Source organism: Panthera uncia (assembly GCF_023721935.1).
Source record: "Panthera uncia isolate 11264 chromosome A1 unlocalized genomic scaffold, Puncia_PCG_1.0 HiC_scaffold_17, whole genome shotgun sequence".
Lineage (NCBI taxonomy): Eukaryota > Metazoa > Chordata > Mammalia > Carnivora > Felidae > Panthera > Panthera uncia.
In genome coordinates, this window is record NW_026057577.1 from 29,128,320 (window position 1) to 29,147,653 (window position 19,334).

The window sequence follows — 19,334 nt, forward strand, 5'->3', positions numbered from 1 at the left end:
GTTTGTAATAGTTGTAGTTTCTCCAAGCATACAGTTCTGAGCACATAAGGACAAAATTCTTGATCTTGAATTCTATTTTAGGGAATTTTAGCACTGATCTTACTCTCTTGGATTGGACCAAATACATGTGGACTTGTAACAGTTTTCAGTAGCTAATGGGTGTGTTGTCTTTTCTCATTTTCTCATGCCCTGAGATAGCGTCCTACATTTTTGTTTGTCTGTAATGTTCACTAAAAATTCTGCTGGTGATCTTAGGAACTTCCCAATGCTTGAAGAATACATGTAAGCAGGATGAAGGTTTTAACTATTCTTTTGGGATTTTAACTTGGCTCATTTTCTTCTTCTTAGCTGATACTCCTCCTCCTGCCTATATGCCCCCAGACGATCAAATGGGTCAAGATAATTCTCAGCCCATGGATACAAGCAATAACATGATTCCTCAGATTATGCCCAGTATCTCCAGCAGAGGTAAGAGAAAAATACCATGTTTTATTGTTGTTGCTATTTTGTTTGTTTGTTTTTAATTTTTTAGCCACTTTTAAGAAACCCAACTTTATTGAAGCATAATTTATATACCCTAACATTTATCCATTAGAAGTGTACGATGCAGTGATTTTTAGTAATATGCATAAAGTTTGGCACCATCATCACAATCTGCTTGTAGAACGTATTTATAAGCTTTTTAGAAGATCCCCTGTGCCTATTTGCAGTCTATCCCTGTTCCTTTCGTCAGCTCCAGAGACCCTCTAGACTGTTTTCTGTCTATATAGATTTACCTTTTCTGAACATTTCGTGTATGTTGAATCACATAATGTGTAGTCTTGTGCATCTTGGCTTCTTTGATTTAGCATAATGTTTTCAAGGTTCTTTCACGTTGAACCACTTATCAGTAGTTTGTTCCTTTTTATTGCTGAATGATATTCCATGGTACGGATGTACCACATTTTTTTATCCATTCATCAGTTGATGGACATTTGATTTATTTCTAGTTTTTGGCTCATATGAACAATACTGTTTGGAACATTTGCATATAAGTCTTTGTATGGGCTTTCTTTTTATTTTTCTTGGATAAATGCCTAAGAATGGAATTTCTGACGCAATACGATAAATTTAACTATTTAAGAAAACTGCCAATTTCTCCAAAGTGGCAGTATTGTTTCATATTCCTACCAGTAACATAGGAGGTTCCAGTTTCTCCACATGCTCTTGATACTTGTTATTGTCAATCTTTTTATCTTTTTATCACCACTCTATCGATTTTAGTGCACGTGAAGTGGTGTCTCGTTGTTTTAATTTGCATTTCCATAATGAGTAATGATTGTTGAACATTCTTTATGTCCTTATTAGCCATTCATACATCTTTTTTCATGAAATACTTAAATCTTTTGCCCATTTTTTATTTGGGTTGTTTGTTTTACTGTTCACTTGTAAGAGTTCTTTATATATTCTGGATAGAATTCCTTTGTTAGATGTATGATTTGGAGGCATTTTCTGTCAGTCTGTGGGTTATTTTTGCATTTTCTTAATGCTTGTTTTTGGATTTTCTTTTGAGGCATGAAAATTTTTTATTTTTTTTCTATACCTTTATTTATTTACTTTTCAGTAAGTTTGAATCCTTGAGGGGTACAGTATCACATGGATTCTGTGACCAGTGGCTTTAGCAGGAAGGTTGCTTTCGAATTTGGCACAAACCATGCCATTGTTTCCATGAGCATGAGTAACTTTTCCCCAGATTACTCTGGTTTCGTTCAGTTTGCCACCAGGAGTCACTGTGTTCTATGCCTTGTACACATCAGCACATCTCTCTCCAGGGTAGAGTTCAGTTTCATCTCGAGCATAAACACTTTCAGTTTTAAGAAGAGCTTTGTGCTCCCTCTGGTCCTGGAGACCCCGCTTAGAGCCAGCAAAAATGGCTTTGGACCACAGCCTTCAGACATATTTGTCATTTTAGGAGTTCTGTTCCCAGCAGGCCTCCACAGGCTGCAAGACGGCAGAAGGAGCTGCAAGTTTTTAATTTTGACGCAGTCCAGTTTGTCAGTTCTTTCTTTCTTGATCATGCTTGTGGTGCTGCATTTAGAAAATCTTTGTCTATCCCAAAGTTGTGAAAATAGTTTCTATTTCGTCTTTTTCTAGAAATTTTATAGCCTTAACTTTTACATTTAGGTCTGTGATTCATTTTGAGGTAAACTTTTTGTATGGTAAAGATCTAAATTCCTCTCTGTGCATGTAGATATCCAGTTGTGTCTAGCACTATTTTGTTGAAAGGTATCTACGATTTCTCCAACAAATTGCCTTGGCATGTTTTTCAGAAACCAATTGACCATATATGTAAGAGTTTGTTACAGGACTTGTATATCTATATCTCATAGTCTAGGATACTTACTAAAGCTTCATAGTAAATTTTGAAAGCGAGAAGTGTTTTTTTGAAATTTGAAAGCGAGAGGAATTTTTTCTTTTTCAAAATCGTTTAGCACTTCTGCATTCTTTGCATTTCCGTATCATTTTGGTATCAGTGTGTAAATTTCTGCCTCCCAAAAATTCCTTCCTTGGATTTTGATAGAGATCATGTTGAATCTCTGAATCAGTTTGAGAGGTTTGCCATCGTCTTCCAGTGCACAGATGTGATATGTCTTCCCATTTATTTACATCTTCCAGTTTTCAGTATTGTTTTACTTTTGCTTTTCTTTATAGATGCATTCCTGAGGGAATGGAATTTCTTGAGAACTTCATATTTGGTTTCTTCTTAATTAAATACATTGAAATACAATTGATTTTCGTGTATTAATCTTGTAACCTGCAACCTTGCTGAACTCATTTATTCTAGTAGGGTTTTTTTGTGTGTGTATGCGAATTCCTTAGGGTCTTATGAATACAGGAACAGGTAAATAAAAAACAGCATTATATTTATCCTATCCAATGTGGATGCCTTTTAACCTCTCTCTCTCTCATTAGTATTATTAGAGGGCATATATGAAAACCTACAGCTGTCACCATCTTTAATGGTAAAACGCTAGATTACTTTCCCCATACAATTGAAGATGTGGCGTGTGTGTGTGTGTGTGTGTGTGTGTGTGTGTGTGGCGCGCGCATGCGCACACACACACACACGCACGCACATTTATGTTTATGAATATATTTATGAATATATTACTCAGACATCAAAAAGAATGAAAATTTGCCATTTCCAACAATGTGGATGAAGCTAGAATGTATTATGCTAAGCGAAATAAGCAGAGAGAGACAAATATCATATGAGGTCACTCATGTGGAATTTAAGAAACAAAACAGATGAACATATGGGAAGGTGGGGGGGGAGGAGAAAAAAGGAAAATAAAGCACAAGAGACTCAACGATAGAGAACAAACAGGGTTGATGGAGGGAGGTGGGTGGGAGATGGGCTGGGTGGGTGACAGGTATTAAGAACGGCACTTGTGATGAGCCCTGGGTGTTGTATGTAAGTGGTGAGTCACTGAATTCTTCTGAAATCGATATTGCACTGCATGTTATCTAACTAAAATTAAAAAAGAAAAAAAAAGACAAGGATGCCTGCTCTCACCACTTGTACTTACCACCGTTCTGGCCGTAAACTACTAGGTCTCTTCTATTCCTAGTTTTCTGAGAATTTTTACCATGAATGGATGGTGGATTTTGTTAGAAGCTTTTTCCGCATCTGTCGAGATGATCAGATGAGGTTTTGTTCTTTTTTCTAACAGTAAGGTGTATTACATGAACTTGAAACCAATCTTTTATTCCTGGGATATTTCCATATGGTGTATAATCTTTTTTTACATATTTCTAGATTAGATTTACTGATATTTTGTTGAGTGTTTTTACTTGTGTATTCATGAGGAAGGGATAGTGGTATGTAGTTTTGTTGGGTTGTCTTTATTCAGCATTGATATCAGGGTAATAATGACATCATGGAATGAGTTGGTAACTGTTCCCTCCTATTTTTGGAAGAGTTTGTTTGTATTATTTCTTCTTTAAATATTTGATAGAATTTACCAGTGAAGATATTTGGGCTTGGACTTTTCTTTGTGGGGAAATTTAATTCCTGTTCAATTTCCTTGATTCTGTCATTCTCTTCAGAGTCTCTGGGTTTTTTGTTTGTTTGTTTGTTTGAGTCAGTTTTGGTAATTTGTATCTTGCTAGGAGTTTGTTCACTTTGTCTAGATTGTCTAATTGTTGACATAAAGTTTTTTGTGGTACTTCTGTGGGGGTTAGTGGTGATGTCTTCATTTCTGATTTTGGTAATTTGTGTCTTGTTCTTTTTTTTCTTGGTTGGTTTTTAGCTAAAGGGTTGGTAATTTTGTTGATCTTTTGAAAGAACCAGCTTTTCTCTTTTTCACGGATTTCCAGTCCAGTCTGTCTTATTTTCTTTATTCTGCTTACTCTAGTCTTAGTTTGCTTCTCTTTCTATAGTTTCTTAAGGTGAAATCTTAGGTTATTGGTTTGAGTTGTTTCTTTTTTAGCATAGGAGTTCAAACCCATAACTTCTGATACATTTTGTTTTCAGATTTATTCAGTTCACAATATTTTTAAATTTCCCTTGTGATTTCTTACTTTGACCCTTTGTTTATTTAGCAACATGTTCATCAGTTTCCATATATTTCAGGATTTCCCCAGTATTTTCTGTTGGTTCCTAATTTAATTCCATTGTGGGAATATAAAGCATTGAACCTAAATTGTATGAGTTCCGTTCTTTTTAAAACTTACTGAGAATTGTTTTATGCATGTTTTTGTACAGCCTGTGACCTAAGAATGGTTTTTAGATTATTAAAGCGTCGTTGAGGTGCCTGGGTGGCTCAGTTGGTTAAGCGTCCGATTTCGGCTCAGGTCATGATCTCACGGTTCGTGAGTTCAGGCCCTGCGTCGGGCTCTGTGCTGACAGCTCAGAGCCTGGAGCCTGCTTCAGATTCTGTGTCTCCCTCTCTCTCTGCCCCTACCTAGCTTGTACTCTGTCTCTCTCTCAAAAATAAATAAACATTTAAAAAAATGAAAAAAAAAAAGAGTTGTTAAAGATGAATACGTGACAAAGATAGTCTGTAGCTTTCAAAATCTAAAATATTTGCATCTCACTTGGTCATGGAATTTAATCCTTCTTGTGTCTTGCCGGATTTAGCGGGCAGAAAAGGTTTGCCAGCTTCTGGCAGAGCAGTGGTCTATTTTAGAGACTAATTCCATGTGTATGTGGGAAAAAAACTGTATATTCTGATACCGCAGGATGTCTTAAGACCTGTGGATTTTAGTAACATCAAGTTAGTAGTGTTGTTCAGGTCCTCTCTATCCTTGATTATTTTCTTTCTAATTGTTCTATCAGTGATTGAGAGTGTGAGATTGCAGGTTGGGGCATCTCCAACTATTGCTGTTGAATCCTTTATTTCTACTTCCATTCCTGTTGGTTTTTGCTTCATATACTTTGAGGGCTCTGTTGGTAAAGTGAGCAATTTGGTATCCTTAAGTATATGCACAGTGTTGTGCAACCATCACTAGTATCCATTTCCAGAACTTTCCATCATCTCAAACAGAACTCTTCCCATTAAACAGTAACTGCCCATCCCCCCTCCACTTAGCTCCTTGGTAGCTACCATTCTACTTTCTGTCTCTGAATTTGCCTATCTAAGTGGAATCATACAATATTTGTCTTTTTGTGGCTGACTTCTTTCACTCAGCCTAATCTTTTCAAGGTTTATCCATGTTATAGCATGTGTCAGAATCTCATGTCTTTAAAGACTGAATGTGTTCTCTCGTATGCCCGTTATTATATGCACTTCTGTGCCACATTTTGTTAATCCATTTATCAGTTGATGGACATTTGGGTTGTTTCTGCCTTTCGGTAGAATAGTGAATAATGCCACTATGAATATTGTTGTCTAGGTATTTATTCAACTCTCTGCTTTTAATTCATTTGGATCCTATCCCTGGGAGTAGAATGACTGGATTTTGTGGTGATTCTGTTTAACTTTTTGAGGAACTGCCAAACTTTTTTTCCACAGCGGCTGTACCATTTACATTTCCCCTAGCAGGGCATTAGAGTTCTCACTTCTCTGCATTCTTGCCAACTCTTGTTATTTTCCATGTTTCTTGTTTGGTTCATTTTTGTTTTTTTATATAATGGCTATCCTAATGGGTGTGAAGTGGTATCTCATTGTCTTTCTAAAGTCACTGTGTTTTGAGACCTTAAACTCCTTGGTATATGACCAGTTAGAAGAAGTAAGGTACTGCCATTTTACACATTTCTTAAAAGGATGGTGTTTTTGTGTACTTTGCATGTGTTTGTGATGATGCCATATGAGTGTATGTCACATGTGTTTTCCCAGGACCCCCACATTTCTCAAGATAGTTAAATTTCAGGCCTCCCTAGTAGTTTTGTTAATGTGTGAGTAATATCTTTGCTTTTTCAAGGTCTAGAATTTATCTAGGAATTTTGTCATACTAATTTTCTTGTAATTCATAGAATCTCCCTTCATTTGGATCAAAATGTCTCAGACATCAATTTCTGGATGTGAATTCTTGCACCTCCCCTTATTCGCTTTGCAGCCTAAGATGGCTTTTTAAATCTCTCAGCTTCCCTTTCTCCATTTGTAAATTAAACAGAGAGAATGTCTGCACAGGAATTGTTAGTTGTTGATTGGATTAGATGCTCTGTGTAATGACCATGGCATACCGCGTCAGGAAATACCCAGTGAATGGTGTTCTCATCATCCTTGAAAATACGGAGAGGATTTACTTCACCTGTCATCTTCCTTTTCCTCTTTCACCTGACTGTGCAGAGGGCGGAGTGCAGTTTCCTGCTGTTGTGTGTGAGACACTCCTTGCTGTACTGTTTGTCTCGGCCTAACAGCTTAGTCCCTTTAGAGGAACTTGGCACTCAAGTCTTCTTGCCCTCCTTAGATGTCTTTTTTCACCGAAGTTTCCTGTCATTTCAGTCCTATTTTGTGTTTTTTCTCTCTGTTTTCTTTGACAGATAGGTGACAGAAGGGAACTCAGAGTTAAACTGTAGCACCTTGAATTGCCAGTTGACAGTGTGTCCCTTGCCTTGAGCAGAGACAAAGCTCTTCATTCTTTTTTTCCAAACCAAAATTGTCTTTTTAGTTGTGCTTAGCATTTTTTCTCTGCAAGCTTCTGCTTGGCTCTGGCTTTCCTGATACTATTCTTTAAATTTTTTTTTTTTTTTTCAACGTTTTTATTTATTTTTGGGACAGAGAGAGACAGAGCATGAACGGGGGAGGGGCAGAGAGAGAGGGAGACACAGAATCGGAAACAGGCTCCAGGCTCCGAGCCATCAGCCCAGAGCCTGACGCGGGGCTCGAACTCACAGACCGCGAGATCGTGACCTGGCTGAAGTCGGACACTTAACCGACTGCGCCACCCAGGCGCCCCTCCTGATACTATTCTTAAAACTGCCTGAAACTCATTTGTCTGCGTCTGGTTATGGGCCCCTCCCTGTTCCATCTTTTGTATAAACTTCTTTAAATTCTGACCTCTTAGGACTTCTCTTTATGGGTCCACATTGGTTTATTTTTCTCTGGTCCTGCTTATCTGAATTCTTTGCAGTTGAATAACCAGTGCTGAGTTTATAAAAGTTAACCAATTCTTTTGCATGGCCTGCCTCGGCCACATAGCCGCTCTTAAGGGTTTTTGGACATTTTTTTTATGTCTGTCTTTTTTGAAAGAAAACTTGAGGGTTCATCACTTATCTTCCGCATTTCAGCCTCAAGAAAGAAACCCTGTGAGCATTGGAAGAAGAGTTTCATGTGTCCCTCCCGTCCATTGCATCCATTAGGAATTGTTGACTTTCACAACAATAAGATTTTGGCCGATAGTTGATGTATAAATCTTTTTCCATAGGCAGTTCTGGCCTTTAACATTAGTATGTATACCACCTTTTACCAAAGTTAATGCTCACTTAGTTGTGTGTGTGTGTGTGTGTGTGTGTTTTCAACAGACTTTATTTTTTATATGAGTTTTAGGTTCACAGCAAATAAGAGTATAAAAGTACAGGTCATTCTCACCTCCCACCCCCACCTCCACACATGCACAGCCTGGCCAGCTACCAAAACCCTACACTGGAGTGGTCCATTTCTTACAATCGATGAACCTGCCTTTACCATCATTATCATCCCAAATTGATAATTTACATTAGAGGCCGTTTTTGGTGTGTGTTTTGTGGATTGTAACAAATGAATGTAGTAGCGAAGTATATGGAAGTATACCTATGGTATACAGAATAGTTTCACGGCCCTAAAAATCCTCTATGCTTTGCCTGCTCATCCCTCATTCACCCCTCATTCCCTCTGACTCCTGGTAATTTTTCTGTCTCCATAGTTTTGCCTTTTCCAAAACGTCATCTAATTAGAATCCTATAGTATGCAGCCTCGTCACATTGGTTTCTTTCACAGAGTAACATGCATTTAAGTTTCATCTCTTTTCATGGCTTGATAGCTCATGTATCTGTTGAGCTGAATAATATTCTGTCATCTGGGTGTACCAGAGTTTGTTATCCACTCACCTACTGAAGGACATCTTGCTTGCTTTTAAGTTTTGGCAGATATGAATAAGGCTGCTGTACACATCTATGCGTAGGTTTTTATGTGGAATACATTTTTAGCTCCTTTGGGTAAATACTGAGCGTGTTTGCTGGTATATGGTTATATGGTAAGAGTATGTTAAGTTTTGTAAGAAACTGCCAAACTGTCTTCCAAAGTGGCTGTACCATTTTACGTTCCCACTAGCAGTGAATCGGAATTCTTACGGCTCCACATACTCACCAGCATTTGGTGTTGGCCCTCTTTTGGATTTTGGCCATTCTAATGTCCCTATATGTCCCTATAATGTCACTGCCATCTATAGTGGTATTTTACTGCTATTTTAATTCGCATTTACTGATGGCATACAATGTGGGGCCTCTTTTATATGCTTATTTGTTATGTGTCTATCTTCTTTGAGGTGGCTGTTTATGTATTTAATCCATTTTTTTTAATTGGGTTATTTATTTTCTTGTTGGATTTTAAGAGTTCTGTGTATATTTTGGATAATAGTCCTGTACCAGATATGTCTTTTGCATGTATGGACAGAGGATCTGAATAGACATTTTTCCAAAGAAGGCATAAAGATGGCAACAGACATACGAAAAGATGCTCAGTGTCATTAATCATCAGGGAAATGCAAATCAAATCACAGTGAGGCACCACCCCACACCAGGCTGAGCAGCTAGTATCAAAAAGGCAAGAAATAAGGATTGACGAGGATGTGGAGAAAAAAGAACTTGGTACACTATTTGTGGGAGTGTAGATTGGGGCAGCCACTGTGGAAAACAATACGCAGATTCCTCAAAAATTTAAAAATAGAAACACTGTATTTTCTAGTAATTCCACTTCTGGTTATTTATCCAGAGAAAGTGAAAACACTATTTTTTTTTTGAAAACACTAATTTGAAAAGATATCTGCACGCACTCTGTGTTTGTTGCAGCATTATTTACAATAGCCAAGATATGGGAGCAACCTAAGTGTCCATTGGTACATAAGTGGATAAAGGAGATTTATACACAGTGGAATATTACTCAGCCATAAAAATGAGATCTTGCCATTTTGCATCAACATAGATGGATCTAGAGGCTGGTTACTCTGCTAAGTGACAGAAGTCACAAATACAAATTTGTCACAAAGACAAATACCATATGATTTTACACATGTGTTGTGTAATGTTGTGTGGTGACTGGTGGTAACTGCTCGTATTGTGGTGAGTGGTGAGTAATGTATAGGGATTATCTAATCACTGCGTTGTATGCCTGGAACTAAAGTGATGTTGTATGTCAACTATACATCAGTAATAAAAATTTTAAAGAAAAAAAATAAATGTGATGTTGCCTATCCTTGTATTTGTATTTGATAATTTTTCAAATCATCATATTCAAGGCATTTTTTTTTTTTGATACAGACTCAAAGCCAGGGAGGAACAATGAGATTTAAGTGGAATATCTGAAAGTATTTTTCATAGAGTGCTTGGGTTTGGTTAAAGGGAAACAAAGAATCTGGGGTTTCTAATTCACTCATTAAATGTTTTGTTTTTTGTATTTTTGTCTGGTTTGTTTACAGATGTTCAGCCTGTTGCCTATGAGGAGCCCAAACATTGGTGTTCAATTGTCTACTATGAATTAAACAATCGTGTTGGGGAGGCTTTTCATGCATCTTCTACTAGCGTGTTAGTGGATGGATTCACAGACCCTTCAAATAACAAAAGTAGATTCTGCTTAGGGCTGTTGTCAAACGTTAATCGTAATTCAACAATTGAAAACACTAGGCGACATATTGGAAAAGGTAATTTTGTCATTTCCCTGCGTTCAGTTGAAATGAGTCCTTTGCTGTACTTGCCGTTTACCATGTATCATGGAAGGTGCTGGCGCGTAAGATGAGCCTAGAGCATGGGTGCTGCTCTCCAGTTCTGCTGGTGAATGTATTAAGACCTAATCAGTCCTCTTTTCCTTATCCTGCTTAGTTTTACTTCTTAGTACTTAGGATCTGAAATTATATTATTTCTGTGTTTATTTTTTGAGTATCTTCCTGATTGGAATGTAAGCTTTACAGAAATACGCATTGTTCATAGCAGTATTTTCAGCAGTGCCTGGCTCATAGTAAATACACAGCAAATATTTGTGAAATATAGGAGTGCTGGTGGAAGAGTAGAATTTATTAATTGAGGTATTTGTGGAGTATTTTGAGTTGAAGTGCCTTGTAAGAATTTCTCTTATGTTGGAGGAGCCGGGTTACAGGTAGGGAATCCAATTTGAATGATACAAGTTTCCAGTGGCTTCACCACTATTCCTCCTGCCTTTTAAATTCAGGTAACAAGGTTTTATTTATATTTCATCCTGCAAGGCAGTTGCCACAACAAACAAGGAACTTTCCACACCTCCGTGAAAGGGCAGAGTCCCATGCATCAAGTGGCCAGGAAGGAAACCTATCCCAGGTGGAGTGTATTACCTCTCTCCTAAGAAGTGTAGTTTTTACCATTTGCTGTTTTTGGCTTCTTTGACTTGAGAAAGTCTTAGTTCAAGTTAGGAGAAGATGTACATAATTATCATTGTAAAGTGATTTCTTGTAGAAGAGATTCAGCAAAATACTATGGCCAAAAATAAGTTGAAAAGAAAGTTTCCATTCTTTTTTGACTCTTGCCATCTTGGTGCAATTTTGTAGGTGAAATGCCTCACTTCTATGCGTTGATTTTCGCACTACAGTAAGGTAATTTAAGAGAAATCTACTTGGTGAATTCTTAGTTCTGGAATCTGTTTTCCCTTTTTTTCTAGTACCCAGTTCTAGGATCCCTTCTTCTATGTGCCATTTTTATTTGCTCAGAAACAAAACACAGCTTTTCGTATCACAGCCTGATACAAGTCTGTGACTCACATGTGTATGGGGTATGTGTTATAAAGATGGTCTTATTAACACTGTTTGGGTAGTGAAAAGTTGGAAATAACCTAAACTTTAACTACATAATTTGAAGTTTTAATATTGAAATTACATTTATATATTATTTACATATATATTTTTTAAATAGAAAAAACATTCTTTTTAGGGGAAGTGAAATAAATCTGCTGTTTAGAACCCCTTCCTGTGAACTGAAATTACATATGTGGTTTAGGGTCTCTTTTTTTTTTTTTTTTTTTTTTTAGTTTATATATTTATTTTGAAAGGGAGAGAACGAACAAGGGCGGGGCTGAGAGAGAGGGGGGACAGAGGATCCCGAGGGGGGACAGAGGATCCCAGGGGGGTTCTGTGCTGACAGCAGAGAGGATTTAGGGTCTTTGAATGCTGCTGTACCCTCCATTAGTAAAAAGTGCAAAACACTCTGCCAACTGACTCTATGATAGTTAAGAGCGCCAGCTTTCCTTTAAAAGGACTCATCATAGGTGCCTTTTTTGTCTTTTTGCCTTCGCTTTCTCTCATAGAGCTAACAAGTGATTGTTGGCAAAGAGAAGACAACCTAAGAACTGATAAACGTAATAATCTGCCAGACTGAGGGTTAAGTCTTGGTTACCTGAGGACCACTGTAGAATTTAGGCAGACATTAACCTCTTCCTTATCTTCGGCACCATAGGCCCTCTAGTGGTAGCTTCTACCTCCAGACTTTGTGCGGTTGCTGTGGATTAGTGGGTGTTCTTGGTTGCACCCCATACAGCCTCTTTGATTTCATTATACTGATTTATTAAGGTGAGTCTTGGAATGCTCGTCTTTTTAAGGTGTTCATCTGTACTACGTTGGTGGCGAGGTGTATGCGGAGTGCCTCAGTGACAGCAGCATATTTGTACAGAGTAGGAACTGCAACTTTCATCACGGCTTTCATCCTACCACTGTCTGTAAGATTCCCAGCAGTTGCAGCCTCAAAATTTTTAACAATCAAGAGTTTGCTCAGCTTCTGGCTCAGTCTGTCAACCATGGGTTTGAGGCGGTGTATGAGCTCACCAAAATGTGTACCATTCGAATGAGTTTTGTCAAGGTGAGTGGGTTGTAAGCTGTAGCTAAATTTGAGTCACTGTAAATATGTAGTTCATATTTCTATAGGTTATGATTCTAAAAAGTAATTCTTAAAATGCAAGGTGGGATTTACTTTTGACTTGACTTAATAGGTTTTTAAATGATGTTGTTGAATTTAAGGGTTTAACCACTCAATAGGTCTAAGTAGTAATTTTATAATCCAGACATTATAAAATGCATAATACTGACAATGATTTTGATATGAATAGGGGCTGAATTTATAAAGAATTTCAATTAAAGACCAAATTGCTAGAAAGCATTTCACATTAAAATTGCTTTTCAAGTTCCTTAACCTCTGCAATTTCAATTGTTATTAGATCCCACTGGAGTGACTTAAAAAATTCTTCAGAATACTAATATTATCTTCCAGGTATTTAACCTCTGTTATTAAGGATTTGCAAAGTTGAATATTTCAAATTTATCATTTGCTCTTGGCCTGATTTCATTGGCATTCCAAAGATGATGGTTCATGAGTAAACCCCAAATTAGGGGTAAAATTAGGGAAGAGTTTTAGTTGACACATTTAAGCATCCTGTATTACATCCACTTGGTCCTTACGGATTTAGCCAAAGAAGAGCATCTGTGAAATGCTGCATGTGGACTTTTTTTTTTTTGACATTCAGAAGAATAGTCCAGTGTTTCCTTACTGTTTTGCTATAGGTCTGTTTTATGCATCACTTTATCAGCAGCCCCGAAGGCATGCCCCTCTCCATAGAAACCTAACTTTTGTATATTTAATTTCTACTCCACCACCCCTAAGCCTAATTTATCCATGCCAGCACTACTTTAAGCAGTAAAGCAGAGGATTTGGTAAATCCAAGCAAATAAAAGTGAAAAAATATATTTTAATCTTTATCTAGAGTTTTAGGTTAAAATATTCCAGCTTCCTTCATCCCAGCTACATTAATTACATTTGCATGCATTGATGAGATCTACAGTGCCTTCCTTAACTGATAGTTAAAAAAAACACACACAAAAAAACCCCAAACCTAAAAACTAAAAGCTTTTTTTCCTAACAAAATCTGATGTGAATGTACATGAGACTGTAAGTTTTGTTTATCTCATTAAGTGAGAATGTATCTCACTGCAGAAATACTTATGTTTTAATTATGAGATATTGTACTGTATTAACTTTCTAAACTTAAAAAAAAAGAATTCTGAAACCTATCTTGCTCCAAGGATTTCTATTAAGGGACTCCTATCTCTTTCCAAAAGTTCTGCAACTCTGTTGCTTTGAATTCCATGGTGAATCCTAAGATTGGTTTTGTGATCTCTGTTAAAGTATCTTTTTGTTAGTATGTTAAAATTGGTTTAGACTGGTTTACAATTTAAAGAGGGCTTTGCTGTGATATCTTTTCATTTTCTTAGGGCTGGGGAGCAGAATATCACCGGCAGGATGTTACCAGCACCCCGTGTTGGATTGAGATTCATCTTCATGGGCCTCTTCAGTGGCTGGATAAAGTCCTTACTCAGATGGGTTCCCCTCTGAACCCCATATCTTCCGTCTCATAGTGCAGAAGTAGTCTTTTCAATTATATTATTCGTGGACTCGTTTTAATTTTAGGGAAACTTTTCAGTACAGATACTGTGAGCTTACATGGAAAACAGATATTACAGCTTTTTTTTTTCTACATAATTGTGACCAATACATTTGTATTTTGTGACGAATCTACATTTGTTTGTTATTCGTGTTCATGTGATTAACTCTCAAAAGTGTTGTGAAAAATGTAAAGTAGAAGTATTGTACCCCAAATTCACAGGTTTGGCGTTGATCTTAAACTGGAACATAATTTTGCCTTATTGTCCCAACAACCTGTTATTTGTTCAGTTTCTTGGAAAAATATAATGCATCACATGATGAAAAATTATAATAGAAAAAGAAAGTATGTGGTGAAAATTCTTCCCTTCTACTTTTAACCCTACAGGAAATGTACTTTTTCCAGTTTCTTTGTCCTACCAGTGTTAAGAAAGTGTAGTTCGTTGTTTTCTGAAAGCATGTGGTAGGAGCTGAAAAGAAACTATAAAAAAAAATCTTCTATTTGAAGGAACACTATGCACTGCTCTCACAAGTAGTGTTCAGTAAAAGCAAAGTGATAGTTTTCTAGATGATGTCATAAAATGTACATTTACTACAGCTAAGTGTTTGTCAGTCTGTTGTGGCTTCATTCAGTATATCTTTTGTAAAACATTTCCTTTTTTTAAGAAAAATTACTGTAAACACCAGATCTCCAGTATATGTTATTTACTCCGAGTCTGTCCCGAGTACTACTTTATAGCTAGTGCATGCGCGGCCTTGTTCAGCTTGGCTACTTTTGGCCACTGTTGCAAGAACTCTAACTTTGACATGCATTAATCTTCTGTTTTGCACTTTGATGGGTGACAGTTTTTAGTGTAACCTTTTGCGTAACACACTCAAGTGACTTGGACTTCGATGCTCATCCTTACTTACTTGGTACCCCTTTTGTATTAACAAACACTGCGGTTTATAGATTACAGTTGTAGGAAGTTAGACTTTTTCTACCTTTTTTGTATTTTCGACCTAGTTTATAAGACTGTTATTCTGTAGCTCCAATGTAAGGTGCCTTTCTAATTGCCTACCACTCTCTGGGTGTCACTCGTGTTGGAAAGTCACACACCCTTCCCATCGCTCTTACTGGCGTCAGTTGCCCCTAGTAAGGAAAGGACCTGTGTACGGTAGCCGTAAGAACCTCTTCGGTCTGACCCTAGGTTGGGGCTGCTGGTCTGGTACTTAAACGAGTAAGCAGTGGTTGTTGAGATAGTTGGTTTTGAAATAGTCACATATCAGAGAATGCAGACTATTCTCTCAGTTCCCACGTATGCTCTGTTTTTTCCCATTTATTAGCACTTCCATGGATGCTAATGTCCCAGAACACTAGTCCTCGGAGAGGAAAGACACGAAAACTCTAAAATACCTGTTCGTTCAGTCATGCTTGAGGGAAGGACTTTTAACCTCTCTTTCTAGAGAGCAGCCAAATGGACACTTGGTTATGGCATGAGAACAAAGATGTTATTTTGAAAAAAAGTGACCTAATTTACCTCTCAGAGAAAGCTATTTTCTGGTGCCTTTTGAAAGTATATGGAGCCATGTCAGTCTTCTATTTAAAGTGCTAGTTTGGTTTGACTTTCTCTCCTTTGCCCTTTCTGCATTTTTTGAGGAAAGGAGAGTACAGTTCCTTTTTTCTGTGACATTATTTATTGCTTTTACAAAGTGCAGCCAGTGGGTGGCTTTAGTTCTGTCAGATGAAGTGCCATATATGTTTCAGCTCACAGTCCTTTGCTGGGTCAAAGGATACTTTCTGACAGTCACCTGAGCCTTCAACGTAAGTAAGTTTTACGTGACCTGCATTCTTAATCTTCCACACTTGTGTCAGCCACATGAAAGAGAATTATTTGCCTAGTGTTAGAACCTAGCTATTTACGTCGTTCTTTTACTTACCAGGCTTATGGCATAATCTTTGGAACAAATGTGTAGGAAGAAACCACCCAGGTTGAATGACGGATACGTGTAATCAACTTCCATGGACTTGAACTGGTGGAAACTGTTGAATTGTTTTATTGATGTTTTCAATTGATTTAATTAAAAATTGTTTTTATTCATGTTATGGTCTTTAGAGTTGTTGAGATTTTATGCGATTGGTCTTTTCTGTGTTTTCCTTAAGGAGTTGTGTCTCATGAAGGTCATTACTGAAGCTATTGACCATTCAGAGTTCCATGGAAGAGTAGAAGCCTGTGGTCTTAACTAAAAGTCATTTACTATATACCCCTGGATTTTAACTGAAAATTTTATGCAGTTGCTTCTGTAATTCCCAGGGGTGTCCAAAATCTATGGATGGGAAGTAAAAATTGCCAGTAAGATTTTAAAAACTAAAATTCTGACCAATGAAGACACTTCTGAAAGAAACCATTTCAGAAAATTACAGTTTAAAATTTTTATTTAGACTTTGGAATGTTTCATGGTCAAATTTATGAAAACATCACCACTAGAACAATCAGACATTTCGTATTAATATTTGCAAGCTGAAAAGAGTAGAGCCTGGGAATAATAAAATTACAACCAGGTTGGTAAATGCAAAAAGAGAAATAGAATGAAAATTCATCTGAGTAATGAATTAACCCAAGAAAAAAATATTTGGAAAAACAATTTAAGAGTTGCATTTGGACCAGCGTGTTTGTATAATGAAGTATTATGGTCTGTTTGGTATTGCCTGGCTTATATTTTAGAATGTAAACTATTAGGCATGTTATTGATCTTCTGAAGCTAACACTTTTTCTTTAGAGATTAAGACATCAATCAAAATGCCAAGTATATACATCAGAATATAAATCATTTCTCACATTTTATTATTATGTAAGGAACCTATGGTAATAGAATTGGCTGGGTTTCTTAGTTGAAATCCACAGTAAGATTCCTAGGTAGTTCAGTGAGCTATACCTAATAGTATAGAAAGAGGATGTAGCTACTTGATACTTTTCATAACATTTGAGAGTAAGATATCCTTTTAAGATGTAAAATGATCAAGACGTGGTCCCATCTGAAATCTCTTGTCAAGATGAGAACTGGGGCTCACAGGGTACCTGTGGGAAACAGTTCTGTCACAGTGTTCTGTTGAAGGAGAAGATTTGTAGACAATATGAACTCCTGCCAGTAGCAGAGAACCTCCAGGAAGTCTGATGGTACCTGTTTAAGTACTCTATTTCTGTTCTAGAAAGCATCTGATATGCCAGCTTGGATCCATTTCTTTATTCTCTTTATGGTTGTTTGCTCAGTGTTCCTTTGAATCGTTATCACTTCCCCACTTAAAATGTGTTAATGTCTTTTATACTTACTGAAGAAGGAAGACTCTTGATAATTGAGCTTCCGATGATGACTTCAGTTTTGGATCTGTTAACCTTTAAGAGGATCAGAGCCCTTCTTTGTTGTATTACTTAAATCCTTGTTCACTCTCTCAGGTAGGAATATAAATATGTGTTCTCTTCATACCCATCAGCTAGATAAGCAAGGATCTTCTAAGATAGTAGTTAGCATGGTGGTTTCAGGCATGTTTGGTGATTTTTCTGGGAGGTAGTTTTCCTATACATTGGTTTGTGGGTGGTCTCTTGAGATACTAACTAGGGCAGCTTTCTGGGGGGCAGGCTCTTATTTGAGACCCATTTCCTCCAGAGCAGCAGCATTTTCCTCTTTGATAGAGATGGGATTTGGGAGAGGTTTTCTTACAGAAGATGCATGTATGGAAAGTGAGACTTCAAGGCATTTCTTCTGCATAAAGACTTTTGCCTGCTGGACAGAAGCTTGGACAGTTCTTTGGAATTCACTGGGTTATAGTTCAGCATTTCCTAATTATGAGAGGTAACAGTGTTTATCAAGCCTTTGTTTTATTGGATTATTCACAATAGAAACTTAACTTCTAAAATACTACTGTGTTACAACTGAAGTGTTACCCTAAGATTGGATGGTTTGTAAAAACCAATGAGAGGTATTTTACATAGCAATTTTTTTTTTTTTAAAAAGTAAGAGCGTGTGATACAATATTTGCTGGTAGCAATTGCTGTTAAACAAATGATGGGATGTTTGGGTGAAAACATCCAGCCATAGAGTAGGATTCTTCTGTCATTCATGGCAGAGTCAAAAAGGTGTGCATGGTTTTCATCCAAATAATTCAATTCTTGAAATTGTTAGCAATCATTATAAACCATTGTCCTCTAAGGATTTATTTGAAGATACTGTTATTAAAAAGTTCAGAATTTTGTGTACAGGTAGATTCTTGCCCCCCATTAATAAGTAGTGCCTTCTTGATACTAGCTGGTATTAACTATAATAAAACTACAGTGAGGCCAAACAATCCCACTTTCCTTATAAAGAAGACATTTTTAGAGTCAGATATTCCTTTCTAATATCATTGGAGATAATGTTGCTTTGATTTATTCACGAAGTATTTTATATGTAGGGACTCTTGAAGATAATAGTTGGGCAAGCTGTTGTCTTCTTAATCTGTTTGGTTAAAATTGCATTTTAAGGATCACTTATTTTAAAATTGGATCGGATTGTAATCATGAGAACTGGATGTATGTGTGTACCTGCCCATCTTCTCTTAAAAAGATACTCATATGCAGATGATAAAGACCAAACCAGTGGCTGCAGTATAGGTCCGCTTCTTGTTCTGCTTCTGTTTATGTGGTAGAAAATGAAATTCTAGCAATATGCTTCAATTCTGTTACCTTTTTGATACTTATAAAAATGTATTAGGTTTTACTATACTGTGCTTTTTCAAAGCCATAACTCTTAAGAACTTTGTTTTTGCATATTGTTTGCTAATACTTTATTTTAATAAATCTCAAAACCTGCTTATGTGTCTGTTGGGTCTTTGTGTGTGTGTGTGTGTGTGTGTGTGTGTGTGTGTGTGTGTGTGTGTTGGGGGGGAAGGGGGTTTCTTTTGGTACTTTCTTTTGACATAACGTCTTTGACTGAATGGACTTTTAAAAAGGGTGAGTTGACCAGTCGCTGTGACTGGCTGTGTTATCTGTGTGCGCTAACAATAGGAAATGGATATACCATGCCTCCTTCCTCGGTGGGAGATTGGCTCAGAATGTAGTGTTTCTTCATTCTGTTTGTAAGAGAGTTGATGTGTTTTCTTTGTTTAGCTTAGTGTAGTTTAGTTGGATTTTGAAAAAGTATTTAGATCTAGAGTCTGGGGTATTTTCATTTAACCGCTAATTTCCCTTCTGTAGATCTATCTGTAAAAGAGCGGTCTTGACTGCATGATTGGGAGGTAGAGTAGTAG

The 19,334-nt window shown here is 37.0% G+C and overlaps 1 protein-coding gene and 1 pseudogene across 1 annotated transcript in view; one reads left to right on the top strand and one right to left on the bottom strand.

The window, feature by feature from the left end:
• Positions 1-18,897, top strand: part of SMAD5 (SMAD family member 5) — a 48,757-nt gene extending 29,860 nt beyond the window's left edge. Inside the window, exons 4-7 of the mRNA XM_049649231.1 lie at positions 349-468; positions 10,099-10,320; positions 12,240-12,496; positions 13,903-18,897. Of these exons, the coding sequence (XP_049505188.1) occupies positions 349-468; positions 10,099-10,320; positions 12,240-12,496; positions 13,903-14,046 (743 nt within the window). The 3' untranslated portion in view covers positions 14,047-18,897. The remainder of the gene's footprint in view (positions 1-348; positions 469-10,098; positions 10,321-12,239; positions 12,497-13,902) is intronic.
• On the bottom strand, positions 1,310-1,946 carry LOC125935524 (60S ribosomal protein L35a-like; annotated as a pseudogene).
• Positions 18,898-19,334: the final 437 nt, after the last annotated feature.